Source organism: Acomys russatus, chromosome 24, assembly GCF_903995435.1.
Source record: "Acomys russatus chromosome 24, mAcoRus1.1, whole genome shotgun sequence".
In the NCBI taxonomy this organism is placed as follows: domain Eukaryota; kingdom Metazoa; phylum Chordata; class Mammalia; order Rodentia; family Muridae; genus Acomys; species Acomys russatus.
The window spans coordinates 10,830,456-10,846,255 of NC_067160.1; the positions used below are offsets into that span (position 1 = coordinate 10,830,456).

Genomic DNA, 15,800 nt, shown 5'->3' on the forward strand with positions numbered 1-15,800 from the left:
TGTGAGTGGGCTATGGGGTGGGCAGGGGCTACTGTTGTTTTGCTTAAAGTGACGATATCAAACTACCTTCTAAATAGTTGTGTTTACACCCACAGATTTGTCAGCTATCAAGGTCAAAGAAGCTTCTTTTTACAGTTAGCATCAGTCTGTGCAAAACGGGTTAAAATGCTGAGAATAAGTAACTCTTAAGTGCTCAGCTCTAAAACAGGACATCTCTACTACTCTACAAAGTTCAGGGAACACTGTGGAAGAGAAACAGAGAGACTGTAAGAGCCAGGGGATGGAGTGGAGTGTTTTAAAATACTGTCATCTGGACATGGTATGGTTGTTGCATTCATGAACTCAGAGCAACTGTGGCTACCTCCACAAGATCAAGCCAATCAAAAATTCCAGCGTTGATGCGGGGACTCATAAGGTTCTACCGCTAACAGATGGTGCGGGGACTCATAAGGTTCTACCGCTAACAGATGATGCGGGGACTCATAAGGTTCTACCGCTGGCCGGTGATGCGGGGACTCATAAGGTTCTACTACTAGCTGAGGAAGAGAATGAGGAAACAAAGGTGTGAGGGACACAGGCTAGAGAGGCACAGGGAGCAGTACCAGGCTGGGGGTACTAATGATCAAGATACATTGTATAAATGTTTGAAATTATCAAAGAAAAAAACAAAAGGTATTTTAAAAGAAAGAAGATACAAAAGCTGGTAGTCTTTAGTGTATTTACATGTAAGCATAATCATATTATAAACTAAATTTAAACCACTTTAATCTCCCCACAACTGTATCAATTAAACAGCCACACTTTATTTTCTGACTCATACCCTGGCCAAATATTCATAAATATATTGTCTCTATTCATATGTATATTCTGAATATCTTATATAAAAAGGAATCTTATAGTAAATGGTCTTACGGATTTTTTCCCCAATTCCTATGGTATCAAGGTTCATTTGAAACAACACATATCAATATCAAAGAACTACTATCAATAAACTACTGAAAACTCTGGATCTGCACCATGTAACACTGCAATGAAAAGTTCATTTAAAGAAGCTGCCCAATAGCACAGAAGAGCTGAGCCTGGTGGCAGAAGTGTGGGTGAGCCAGCCCCACCCCTCATGTGCCATGGGTTGGCATGGACAAGGGAAAGATGTTCTCTCTTTCCCTTGCCCCTCACCCCTCACCGCCTGCAGCAGGCAGGTGAGCTGTCCCCAAGGACATGAGAACAGGAGAACTGGCCTGGCCCTCACTGGTTGCAGCACTTGAGAAAATAAGCCGAGCACCTCGCCTGGGCGGCACAGTAGAGCTGGCCGGTGGCGAAGGCCCAGGTGAGAAGGCCCTGAGGGAATCAGAGCAGGAAAGCTGAGCCTGCCTCTTGCTGGCTGCAGCATTCGCCAAGCCAGCTATTAGGTGAGCTAGCCGGGGCAGTGCTGGAGAACTCATCCTGGTGGTGTGGGCACAGGACAGGTGGCGGGCTGACCAACTCAGCTACCACGCAGGCCCAGATTTAGGGCTCTGCGTTGGCCCAGTCCAACATCTACTCCATCTATGAACTGCTGGAGTAGGTGAGGGGGCTGGTCCTGCAGATTCGAAGCTGCAGGACCTCCATGACATAGGGCAACAACAGGATATCCGAGAGAAAGCCTAGTGAGGACCCAGTATTGATAGCAGAAGCCAGCAGCCTGAACCAGACCAATGACTCCTTGCAATGAACTCTTGCAAGTAAAGACATGTGCACAAAAGGGCAAACCGTGGGACACTATAGCTTCCATGACAAGATGTTCTTTCTCTTTGTTTATTCTATTTTATTTTGTTTTCCTTTGGGGATGAGGTTGCAAGGGCAGAGAGCAGATACGAAGAGACAGAGAGATGAGTAGGACTGGGGTGCATGATGTGAAGCTCACAAAGTTATCAATAAAAATTTAAAAAATAAAAAACAAGCTACCCAACAACATATGACCTGGCAGAAAACAGAGTATCAAATCTGAAGACAGACTGACAAAGATTGTGACATATTGTGTTATAAAAAGAATAAAGAGAAAAACAAAGACAAAACTAACAAAGTCTCAAAAAACCTGAAAAACCACTAATTCCATTATTAGATAGATAATGAAAGCACCATGCGGGTAGGGAGAGAGCACGGGTGGAACAGGCATTCTAACAGTGCCCTATATATCAAACAAGATCAAGAGATTCCAAGCGTGATCAACACAAACATATCCATGGACAGATGACAAAATGTTCAGGTCAAAGACAAGAAAAAAGTCTTGAAAATATAAAATGAACAGCAAGGGAAATCTTATAAAATGTACAGCTGACTTGAAGCCAGAAAATAGTGGAATAGCATATCCAAAAAACAGAAGGGAAAAAGCCTGTCAATCACAAGTCATGTATCTATCTCATATTGAAAATATGAAGACAAACACTTTCTCAGACAAACAAAAGCTGAGACTTTGTTGTTAAAAGACCAGGCTTTGAATAAATTCTAAAAGTTCAAGTTGAAAGATGATGACCTCAAACACCAGAAATTCAAGTTAGCACCAGTAAACAAAACGAACAGAAACAACAACAGAGAATATCAGTTAAAGAAGTTACATAATATATATAATACAAGGGAGAAAAAGAAAAAAACTACAAAGCTATATATTATGATGTTCCTTTCATATTAAATGCACAGATTATGAACATCAATATAAGCTAAAATATAAATTAATATTTGGGAAGACTGCAGTTATGATCACAAAGACCTACCCAATTATGAAAGATAATGTTAGATGTTTACTTCTTTCTTAATACATCAGTGGTTCTCAACCTTCCTAATGCTGCAACGCTGTATAATACAGATGCTCATGTTGTGGTGACCCCCAGCCATAAAATTATTCTGTTGCTACTTCCTAACTGTAATTTTGCTATTGTTATGAATCGTAAATATCTGCGTTTTCCGATTATCTTAGGTGACACCTGTGAGAGGGTTACCCACTCCCAAAGGGATTGTGACCCACAGGCTGAGAACTGTTAGTTGTCTTGGGGGCTCCAGAGATGGCCCAGAGGTTAAGAACACTGGCTGTTCTTCTAGAGGTCCTGAGTTCAATTCCCAGCTACCACGTGGTAACTCACAACCATCTAGAATGAGGTCTGGTGCCCTCTTCTGGTGTGCAGTTGTACATGCAGATACAACATTGTATACATAATAAATACATAAATTTTTTTAAAAAAAAAAAGAAAGTCTTGTCTTTTAGTTGCTTAGTACATTGTTATTTCTTGTCGTTGCCACAGCTGGATCTACTGAACCCATCCATTTTTTGCTTGCCTCTGTATTCACCAAGTACTTTTTTCTCTATGATTTTAATTTCCTTCATTTCCTCCACTTCCCAGAATACCTATTTTAGTTGTGATTTTCTTTGAGTGGTTGTTCTATGGCTTGAAATCTATACATTATCAACTTGATACTAATATGTCATAAAACACAGAGGTAGTAGCACTCCTGTATACTTTAAACTTTTATGCTATATTGTTATACATATTACCTATATAACTACTATAAACCTCACTAGAAGAAAGGAGAGCAAATATCTGCCTAGAGCTTTTGTTATGTATCCTTTCTGGTTCCCCTGTGTCTGCTTCTATGACTCAAGTTACCAAATGCAGTCACATCCATCCGCACGGATCATTCTTTCCACTCAATTTGTGCTGCTGAAAGTTCAAGCATAGACTGTATTACAATGATATTGTTTTTAAATGGTGTATAACAATGTTTCTCAACCTGTGAGTCATGACCCCTTTGGAAGTCTAAAAGCCTTTTCACCAGGATTGCATACCAGACAGACGCCCTACATATCACATATTTACATTACAGTTTATGAAACGACAAAATTACAATTAGGAAGCAGCAACAAAATAATTTTATGGTTGGGGGTCACCACAACATGAGGAACGGTATTAAAGCGTTGCAGCATTAATTAGAAAGGTTGAGAACCACTGATGTATTAAGAAAGAAGTAAACATCTACATTGTTTTTTATAATTAGGTAGGTCTTTGTGATCACTACTGCACTCTACCCAATTATTAATGTGTATTCTCTACCTATTCTGATTTTCATATTCTATGCATTTAATATAAAAGGAATGTCATAGTATACAGCTTTATAGGTTTTTTTCCTTTTCTCCTTTGTATTATAGAACTCGTGTACTTGCAGGTCTTAATAGCACACTTTCAATGTGTCTAAGAACCGAGCACAGAGAAAACTGACTCACACTTTAAGTGAAGTTGGCCTTATAGACTAGAAAGTACTGTCCAACAGTAGCAGAACATAAGTTCACTTCAGGTACACACAGAGTATTTTCCAGGACAGACTATAAACAAGGCGATATAAAAAACTTGAACAGATTCCTAAAGACTACAATAATATAAAATGTGCTCATATTACAACAGGATATAAAATATCTCCCCACAGGCTCATGTGTCTGAACCCCTCCTCTCTACCTGCAGACGTGCTCTATAGGAGGCTGTGGAACCTCTAGGAGATGACACCTGTCCCTGGGGAGCTGCAGTGAGAGCTGCAGAATGACCGGACTTCTTCGTCTGTGGCAGTGTTGTCAAAAGTCACATGTTTCTGGCACCAGGACTGCAGGCACTGCCAACACCATACCTTCCTCTCTGTAGCCAACACAAATCATTCCTCCCTCAAATAGCTTTGCACCTGGTATTTAGTCAAGCTGCTAGAAAAGTAGCTGAGACAGCAAACTAGTATGAGGAATGGGGTTTTTGCTATAACAAACTTGACTATGAAGTTTAAGGCTTTGGACCTGGTTTGTGAGAAGACTATGGAAGAGTCTGAAGGGGTAGTTTAGAGACGTCCTAGACGCCATATACAAAACTAACTGGGTGATTCTAGGAGGAGTTTGGAAGACCAGATGCTGATAAAAGATGTGGAGAGTAAAGGCTGGGCTCACAAGATCTCAAAGGGAAGTATTTATGTCCCACTAGCCTCTCTGAAGATACACTTCCCATCAATGTCTTCTTCCTGGACTCGGCTCCAAATTCAACAAACAAAATAAATATGATATGAGGTTAGGTCTAACTTCTTTCTTTTATAGGGAATTATAAGGACCCAGAAAAGCATCTGTCTCTGTCTCTCTTCTCCTGCCTCCCTCTCTCTCTCTCTCCCACGCTCCCTGCCCCTCTTGCACACGCGCACACACACACATCAGGAAAGAGAATTCACACATCTTAATTTAAAGATATATATATATATATATATGTATGTATGTATCTGTGTTATACACTGAAGATAATGATTTCCTCTCTCCCAGATCTCTCAATACGCATTATTTCAGCAGCAAGGGCTCAAGCCTCATGAGTACCCACCCCTGCCAATCCGTACTTGATTGCTGATAGGCCAGTCTTTGCTGATTTGAGTTCATGACGTCAGTGACGATGTCAAGCCTAGAAGACTGCACTTCACAGCACTGCTTCCCATTGAATGACTGTTATATTTTCTTTTATTAAATTTGTTCTTTGACAATTTTGTAAGTGTATATAATGCAAATTGATTACTCTCACCGTCTCAACTCTTATCTGAGGGGTTGGTTTTTTTTTTTTTCTTTCTTTCTTTCTTTTGGTTTTTCAAGACAAGAGTTTCTCTGTGTCACCCTGGCTGTCCTGAACTCACTCTGTAGATCAAGTTGGCCTTGAACTCAAAGTGATCCTCCTGCCTCTGCCTCGAGTGCGGGGACTAAAGGCATGCGCCATCATATCCGGCTTTATCTGAGTTTTTAAAAGTAGTACTTAGAAATATGAAGATTTAAAAGAAAATTTTAAGGGACAAATGGTCTCACTGTTGAAAACTATCAATCACTTATAGGATTTATATCAATTCTTCACAAATTTTCAAAAATAATTTATTTTGGGAAGTGACTATTATATTATTCTAATACAACCAGACAAAATAAGCTAAATATGATGTAACATAGGATCTAAATTTATCATAAGAAAAATATTATACATATAAAAAATATATCCAAGCTGACTTCATTATAGAAATTAACATACATAATTTAATATATTTGGGGTTGTTGGTCACAGAGAGCCATAAGGCCTCCAAAATAATACAAGTTCTTTACAGTCCTTTCAGTTGCTCACTAGATCTAGAAGATAAGACTCTATTGCTGAAGATACCACGTAACTCTGTTGAAAGCTATAGAGCAAGCAAGCCATGCAAGTGCTGTGAGGAAAAGCATCAACAGTCTAATCTAGCTGTGAACCCTATGAACTACAAAAACAACCTGTCCCACATGTGCAATAGTTGGTGTGACTGTTATAAAGTAACCAACTGAGCTCTGACTGGCTCTGAGGCTACTCCTTATGAGGGAATCCATTCTGCTTAATACTAAAAACCAAGTATTTTCCTGAACAAATAAAGCCTGACAAGGTAACTCGATCATTAAGAGAAACAGTGTCTGAAAACATAAATAAATAAGGAGCAGTAGAGCTGGAGGGATGGCTCAGGAGTTAAGAGCACTGGCTGATCTTCCAGAAGACCTGGGTTTGATTCCCAGCACCCACATGGTGGCTCACAGTCCCAAGTCCTCCAACACCTTCTTCTGCCTCCATACGCATTGCATATACATGGTGCATAGAAATACATACACATAAAAGGAAAAGTAAAGGGGGAAAAAGGATGTGTCACCTGATTCTGAGTCTGTCCTCTCCTTTTTCTCCCCATACAAGGCCTATAACTTCAATATTAGAAGATAGATAAATAAATAAATAAATAAATAAATAAATAAATAAAACAAAACAAAAATCACTGCAACCTCCAAATTACCTCTAAACAAAGATAAAAAGAAAAAGTGCCCTTCAATGCCCCAACTGCTAAAGGCTTGTACGTACGAAAATGAGTGAAGAGATATTTAGGCAATCTGTCACACAAAACAGAGTTGCGGGTAGCAAGTACAGTAGCTAACACCTGTAATCCCAGTACTTGGAAAATTGAGTCAAGAGGATTATAAATTTACGTCAGAGCCAAATACTAAGTGTCAGGCCAGCCTAGGCTAAAGAGTAAGACCCTGGAAAACAAAAACAAAAACAAAAACAAAACCCACACACCATAAACCCAAAAAAAACCAAACACCAAGCCAGATTTAAAAAAAAAAAAAAAAAAAAAAACCAAGGGGCATAGAAGAAAATGTAGAGCAATTAGGGATTAAAGAAACTACATACAAAACAATGTCCAAAAGAACTTCATACAACAATAATGTCAACCACACAGAACCATAAGTTTATATATGTTCTATAGGCTCATTAGCTAACGTAGAAATACTTTCTTGTTTAAGTTTATCGTATTTCTCTGAATTTAAGGGATGTTTCTTTACCATTTTAAAACCTGGAAAACAAACCCAAGTTTACTTTGCTCATACCATTCACCACGGTGTTTACTCAACAGCTTGCGAAACAGGAAGAATTACACTCTGAAGAATAGCATTCTAGTCTATCCAACAGTAAGCAAGCAAGCAATGGATATTACTTGCACAGTAAAAATTTAAATGATAAGCATAAGTTTAAAAGTTTAAATAGAATTTAAAGCAGTTTAAAACATCCAACACTTAGTAACAAAACACATAATTACAAGAAAACAAGAGAAAAAGAATGCTTTGTCAGTCCTTCCTCCTGATAACTGTGACAGGATTAAACTATAATACACAAAGCTAAAATATTTAAGCCCTAACCACTGTTTCTTAAGATTCACTAAAAATGTTGGGGGGGAGGAGGGGGGAGACCGCAGACTTTAGAAAAATAAAAGGTTGACGTGTAGAAGGAAGTTTAGTAAGATCATCTCATTATAAAAGCTTTATAAAGTATGAATTTAAAAATAGTGTCATAAGCCAGGCAGTGGTGGTGCACGCCTTTAATCCCTGCTCTTAGGAGACAGAGGCAAGCGGATCGCTGTGAGTTCAAGGCCAGCCTGGTCTACAATGTGAATCCAAGACAGCCAAGGCTAAACAGAAAAACCCTGTCTTGAAAAAATAAAAACAAAAAAGTAACATAAAATCTCAATATTCTTTAAAAATAGAAAGCATACCTTTCTTTCAAAGATACCCCAGTATCACAGACTTTCAAAAGAAGGATTAATTAGCTTCATATTTTCCTAACAACTTTACAATTATACCAACCTTCAGATCCCATGATGAAGTGATGGATATCAGGGCCCGTTGACATACGAGGTCCTTGGGAGCTTTTCTCTATTACACCTCTAGGTGTTACCATTTTCATATGAACCACCTGTTAAATATAACACACAACACAATTTCCAGGCATCTTTTAAACCTGTGTCCATACTTGCATACGCATTCATTTACCTTTTTAATAAAGCACTATTAACTAAACTGTAAGTTAAGTGATAACGTGACGCCCTTTAGAATTCTCACATCTTTTAGTGATCTGTACACTAAAGATAAATATAATAATTTTCAACATTTTTCAAAGTTAGATTTTAGTATCATGACTTACTATATTTTTAAATCTACACTTTTATTAAAGAATTACAAACACTTAAGAACTTTTTGTCTTTAATCCCAGCACTCAGGAGGCAGAGGCAAGCGGATCGCTGTGAGTTTGAGGCCAGGCTGGTCTACAAAGCGAGTCCAGAACAGCCAAGGCTATACAGAGAAACCTTGTCTCAAAAAAAAAAAAAAAAAAAAGAAAAAAAAAAAAGAACTTTTTGTGGGCTTTACTGTAGCCACCAAGACTAAAATACCAGCCTAATAAGCATTTTCATAAAAGCAATGCAAATTACCAGTTTCAAAGAACACATATGCTACAAAAAAATTTTAAAATAAAATGTTACATAATAACTTATATAGTAAGTATGTTAATTATATGTAGATCTTTTCCCCTTAAGAAAGAAAAAGAGTAAACTAAATTATGCACTTTAGTGGTCTCTATCAAGTACTTGCCTGAATTACAGTGGTGGTGCACACCTTTAATCCCAGCACTTAGGAGGCAGAGGAAGACAGATATCTGTGAGTTCGAGGCCAGCCTGGTCTATAAAGTGAGTCCAGGTCAGCCATGGCTATTACACAGAGAAACCCTGTCTCAAAACAAAACAACAAAAAGAAGCTCTTAATAATCTACAACCAAAAATTAGTTTTCTCAAAAGCTGGATTTAGGTTTTTGGGTTGTTTTTTGTTTGTTTGTTTTGGGGTTTTTGTTGTTGTTGTTGCTGTTGTTGTTTTATTATTACGAATACAGTGCTCTGCCTGCATGTACACCTGCAGGCCAGAAGAGGGCATCAGATCACGTTATAGATGGTTGCGCCCCACTCTGTGGTTGCTGGGAACTGATGGATCTCAGGCTCTCTAGAGGAGCAGTCAGTGCCTTTAGCCTCTGAGCCATCTCTCCAGCCCCTGGATTTAAATTTATTTCTTTCTTCCTTTCTTTCTTTTCTTTTTGGTGGGGGGGAGTTGGGTTTTTGTTTGTTTTCTGTTTGTTTGGAGTTTGTTTGTTTGTTTGTTTGTTTGTTTTTTTCGGGACAGGGTTTCTTTGTGTAGCCTTGGCTGTCCTGGACTCACTTTGTAAACCAGGCTGGCCTCAAACTCACAAAGATCTGCCTGCCTCTGCCTCCCAAGGATTTAATTTTAATATAAAAAGAAAACTGTAGTTTTTACATTTCTTAAACAGAATAGCAATCATTTTAAAGAATTCGTGTAAAATGCTGGATACTGGCTGGTAAAACTTAATGTCTCTCATGAAATTTACCTAACATTCTTATCAACCTAAGTATTAATAAAAACCCTGAGACGTTAGGCTTGAAAAACCAAAACAAGAACAATTGTGGATTATTACTTCAATGTAACAGCCTCATAGGTTCTTCTAAAGTACTATCAACCAGCCCGCACGGTGCTGCCTGCCTGTAACCCCAGCGGCTAAAATGGAAATAGGAAAATTGCAAGTCCTAAGTCAGCCTGGACTAAGTAGCATAATAAGTAAGATATTATCAAAATATTAAACATTTTAAAAACCGCTAACATTTATGAAGCATCTATTATGCATCAGACTGCTAAAACTTTCATCCTAGTCCTTCAACCATATAATAATTCTAATTAATTATTATATTTTACAGAAAAGAAACCTTGTCTCAAAAAAACAAAAACAAACAACAACAACAAAAAACATTGAAGCTGGGAAAGGTAAGCCAGTTTGCCAAGGTCAGATAAGTTATCCCAAAAAAAAAAAAAACTACAAATGGTGCCCAACACCTAAAAAGGAGCCCAGAGTTACAACACGTTCATGCTCGCAGAAGATTGGCACACATTAAACCTGACCGCTTACACAACAATCAACAGAACCATTTCAATAAAGTTCTTCAACTGTACAGAGAAAAAAGGAATTCCTTCAAAAAAGTAAATGTAAAATCTCCTACAGAAAGAATAGCAAAGATAGCACAAAAAAAAAAGACTGTTCTTGATAGACTTGTAAAATAATTATTTGGGTATTTTAAAAGTTAGATAATATGAAACATCTACAAACCTTAAATATTAGTTGCTTATAAAAGGATATCCTTTAAAAAAAAAAGGGCATCCTTAAATATGACCATAGTTATATTTTTAACTGCTTCTACTATTCACAATAAGCATTATTATAATCAAAAGGAATATATTTTGAAGACTTTTACCATCCAATCCTTATTTTTAAAGGCTTTAAATACTTTATCCTATTTTCTAAATACTAATCATTAGACAGCAGCTAACAGATTTACCAGGTCCTCAATGTTGCCGTAGATATTTTTCTTCATGCCTGATGCTCGCGTGGATATCCACCCTCCCACGGTGCTGAATTCCAGGGAGTCTGGCTCATGGCCTGTACAATAACCGCTTTCTTTAAGCTGCAAAGCAAAAGTGTAAAATTTTACTGGCAAAAATGGTCCCATTTCACACAGCATTCAACACATTAACTCCTCCAATATGTTTCTAGTATTTCTGACACATGAAAACCTGTTTAAAAAAAAAAAAACAACTTTTTTTTCCTAGTGAAAACTTTCATAGAACTGAAAAGCTGCAATGTGGGCCAAAAAACACTACTTTTCACATTATGTTGTTTTTAATTCCAGCTAACCCTTCCTTGGACCCCTTGAAGAGATGTGTTGAGTACTTATGGAGATCAGATTATGCTTAAATAACCTAACGCCTTCAATAAATAAAGCACTTCATCTCTCGTTCCCCCACCCTAATATAATATGCAACAGGCCTCCAGAAAGCCTGAGCAAATTGCCTGTACTTCATTCTCTCAAGGAGGCGTGTGTTTTAATGTGCAGCCATCTGGCTAGGCTTCCCAAACGCAATACCATCTTTTACTCGTGATGTGGACAAAGCACTCCTGTGCATTAAATAGTCACTTGTTTCTCATTTTTCCCTATTAGCTTGGCTTCACCATCTGTACAGCACCTGAGGTTGAATAGGTGCCCTTTACTGCAACACCACCAAAGCCATTCCACTAGAATCATTTTAGAGTCGCGGCCACCTCCTGTCAAATGGTACAGACACCGCCATCTGTATACTCCCTTTGGCCTGCAAGCCCATCAGTCTGTGTTGACCATCTGACAGTCATCCGGTGCAGCAACTGCCTTGATTTCTCAAGTAAGCCATGCAGAGATGTAGAGTATGTCAGCGATGTTTGCACCCATGTATCAAAGTGTAAGTATGGCATGAAAGTTGTATCCCAAAGTGTGTAAGCCCGTTAGCTTAAATATAAATTGTTAGATTCACATGCAATCATTGCAAATTACATCTTCTAATTTTGCTTCTAGGGAAGTTAGTAACCAATCACAAAGAAGCAAGGTTAAAAAGAAAATTATCAGTGTATTAGATTTCTTCCTTAGCTCCATCTTCAAACAATCTATATTGACATTATTTTCTCAATTTTATTAAATTAGAAGAAAAAGTTCGTGAATCTCTAAGATATATCAGGAACTAAGCAGGGGTTTGTTTTGTAACTCTGATGTTGATAAGGCTTCAGGATATTCAATGTCAAACTGTACATTTTAAATGACAGCAATTTATTCGGTGACACCTACACCTTACTGAAACTATTAGAAAAATAAAGCAAAAAAATGTGACTCATAATTCAAAAAGCTTACTGCTTGCTCAGCCTGTTTCTTACAGAACCCATGACCGGCAGCCCAGGGGTAGTACCATCTACAATGGGCTAGGCCCTGCCCCTCAATCACTGAGTAAGAAAATGCCCTGCAGGATTGCCTACAGCTTGAGCTAAGGGAGGCATTTTCTCAGTTGAGGTTCTAATCTCTCAATGGACTCTAACCTCGTCAAATTGACAAAAAAACTAGCCAGTATAGGTGGCCAGACTGCTATGACACCATTCCTGAAATTTTAATAAACATTTAAGTTTATAAAACTTCAGAATTGGGACTGGAGAGATGGCTCAGTGGTTAAGAGCACTGACTGCTCTTCCAGCAGACCCTGGTTCAATTCCCGGCACCCACATGGCAGTTTAAACTGTCTGTAAATCCACAGACATACATGCAGGCAAAACACCAATGCACATAAAATATAAATAAATAATTTTTTAAAATCTTCAGAGTTGAAATTGTCCTCTAGTTTGAAAATAGCAATCTAGCCCTATATAGTATAATATAGCACAGAGTTAGGAAATAAGCCGCGTACAAAATAATCCATAGTATGACTGCATACGTGACACATGTTTGCCATTTGTAGCTATGACTTATCCATGTTCTGTGATACTTAAAGATACTTGTGATGCTGATTCTCCCAGAAGTCTAGCAGCCTGTGGGAACAGGAAAGCTTACTGGAAGAACAGGTGCTGTGCACTGGGCCTTGGGTATGGGAGGTGTAAAGTCTGAGGGATGTAACACACATGAGGAAGGATACAAAATAAGCAATATTTGAGAGACGACTACAAATTTTATTCCTTCAACGTCAGCATTTATAATGCTGAGTTTGCAATTCTTATTAGACAAGCAAGGAGAAAGACAAGCGGGAACTAGGTATGATCATCTACACTTCCAGAAAGAAATTGCATCGAGGGTTCTTCTTATGAATAAAGTGTTCAGTGTACCTGAATGAAGTAAATAATGTTTGACAAAAATTAATGGAATGAGCTCTAAATGTGCTCCATTCTAAATGTACTTCATTCTAGCAAAACCCTTAAGAGGTATTATTGTCACCATTTCATAAATGGAGACTCTGAAGCATAAAGGTTAGTATCCTTCCTGAGGTCACACAGCTAAAATGTATATTTAACGCTTACAGGAAGGGCTAGTCGCTACTTGAAACAAGAACAAAACATGAAACTATGAAATTATTAATGAGGATATCTCTGGGAAGAAAAAAATTAAGCTCACACATCCCCAGACTATTAGTTTTAAAAGTCACCAAAGGAAAAAAAAAGTCATCAAAGATGTAATAGACCCCTAAGAAAATCTCCAAATCCCTAACTGGCATGTTAGTGATGTACCTTAACATTTAACCAGACTAAAATCCAATGTAATTTACAAGTTAAAGAGATTACAATCTGATACTCAACGTGTGTGTTTATGTCACTTTAAACCCCCAAAGAATGAACAGGACGTTTTAACCTGCTTGTCTCATCTGAGTTATAAACTAAAGGACACAGGAGTTTAACAAGGAGAGGTCTAGTGGAAACAGCTGCTGGACTGCGGCAGCCACTGCAGGCTCAGGAGGCTCTGTGTCACAGTGAGAAAAACTAACTAGCAGGTGAAATCTCAGAAGCACCTGCTGAAGAAAATGTCACTTATATTCCAAGGAGATATGTTCTTTGGATTTTATTTCTGACCTTTAAAAAAAGAAAAAGAAAGGAAAACTTGGCAAGGTTAAAATACTACATCCAATGCTATACTAAAGGACATAAAACTGGAGGCTTCACCGGAGAGACGGCTCCGCGGTTAGCAGCACTGGCTGTGCACCTTTGCATGGCCTGGGTTCAACCCCCAGCACCCACATGGCAGCTCACAGCTGTCTGTAGCTCCAGTGCCAGGGGATCCATCACACCAGGAATGCACAGGGTGCACGTTATCTCTGCATGCAGACAAAATACCCATACACATTAAGAAAATAAATAAATCGTTTTTAAAGAGAGTAAAACTTTTCAAATTTAATTTTTAATTTAAAAAATTTAAAAACTAGAAGCCCAAAGGTCATCCTTTGTTATTAAAGAAAATGGCTGTAGATAACGTCTCTTGTTCCAGCTAATGGAGGACTAACTCACCCAGAGTCTCTTAGATGTTTTTCTTTTAATATCACCAAAGTTCATTAGAAACTGTAATAATTAATGAGTCCTTTATCTTCACTATATAAAGCCATGACCTGTTTGGAGATCTCTGACAATACTTCAACAAATCTGCTCAACTTTAAGTATGTATAATTCCAATCCACCCTGGAGATAGACTGCCTCAGCTGGCAGCAGTCGGTATTTCCACATAAAATTTCACAAGAACTACTCAGAAGTGAAACTTTTAATATTTCAAAAATGTTTTTCAGTATTATAATAAAATTTTAAAGAATCAGTCACAAGTAGACCAACTTTAATCATCTCAAAAGAGAGGGAAAGAAAATAAAAATACAACCAACAACCACACATTTTCTGTGTCTTATTAAAGGTTCATAGACAAACTAATCTAAAATGTATTTTGAACATGATTTGTGTGTTAACCAACAAATTGTAATTCGTAATTTTTATTTATAAAATTTAGATTACAATCATCTTGACCATTTAGGGGGAAGTTTTTAAGAAATCAATTTTTTTTAGATTCTTATTTTCATGTGTATGGGTGTTATGTCTGCAAGTGCATCTGTGTGCCACATGCCCGCAATGCCCGCAATGCCCGCAATGCCCATGGAGGCCAGAAGAGGGTGATGGAGCCACGGGCACTGGAGTTGTGAAGGTTGTGAGTTGCCATGCAGGTGCTAGGAATTAAACCCAGATCCTCTGGAATGGCAGTCAGTGCTCTTAAACTATGAGCCATCTTTCCAGCCCATATAAATTAATTCATTTTTAACAATTACCTGCTTAGAATCCATAAACAGAAACTTTAATAATTTGTTAAATACTGGAAAAGATAGAAAGATTAAGCGCTGCACAAGCAGTGGCTCCCCTTAAAGCGCTGCCCACGCCTTCCTCAGCCTGCTCTCTTCACCTGCCCCCTTCCTGCTAACTCTGACTCATTCTCAAGTCTCATTTTATCTTATTAATTTTTAAAGTTATTATACCAAGTAATGGACTCCATTATGCATTTTCATACATAATTTGTTCTTATTCATTCCCATCTATTGAAGCCTCATTTTAAATGTCAAACCTCTATGATACATAATTGTCCAAGTTCTTCCTACCTGGCCCCACTTGATGACACATACAAGCTGAATTTAGTCTTACCGCCCTGTGTCATTCACTGCCTAGGTCTTCAACTGTCTACCCCAATGTAAGCCTCCTGAGGGGAGTTTAGTGTCTCTTTCCCTACTGTACTCTCAGTTCTAGCTGAACCTACAACAAAACCTGAGCAAATTCACTGAGTGAACAACGTATTGTGAAAGGCAGTTCTTTCAGACAGAGAATACAGATATTTGGAAAACCTTAATTAAAGAGATAACATACCTGTCTTTCCAAATCTTGTCCTGTTATCCCAGCCTCTACATGAGCTGTCAGGTTGTTCTCATCAACCCAGAGAATCCGGTTCTGTTCCAAAGGAAGAGAGAGGTCTCATTCCTTTTAGGCATTAACACTTTCTTAGGAAATACCTAACTTCCAAATTCA

At 38.1% G+C, this 15,800-nt stretch overlaps 2 protein-coding genes across 2 annotated transcripts in view; both read right to left on the reverse strand.

Annotated features, from left to right (window-relative positions):
• The window catches only part of Hnrnpa3 (heterogeneous nuclear ribonucleoprotein A3), a 397,554-nt gene that overhangs the window by 188,984 nt on the left and 192,770 nt on the right, over nucleotides 1-15,800 (reverse strand). The window lies entirely within an intron of this gene.
• Nucleotides 1-15,800, reverse strand: part of Agps (alkylglycerone phosphate synthase) — a 96,541-nt gene that overhangs the window by 49,991 nt on the left and 30,750 nt on the right. Inside the window, exons 8-10 of the mRNA XM_051166145.1 lie at nucleotides 15,642-15,722; nucleotides 10,756-10,881; nucleotides 8,171-8,279 (exon numbers count right to left, since the gene is read on the reverse strand). Of these exons, the coding sequence (XP_051022102.1) occupies nucleotides 8,171-8,279; nucleotides 10,756-10,881; nucleotides 15,642-15,722 (316 nt within the window). The remainder of the gene's footprint in view (nucleotides 1-8,170; nucleotides 8,280-10,755; nucleotides 10,882-15,641; nucleotides 15,723-15,800) is intronic.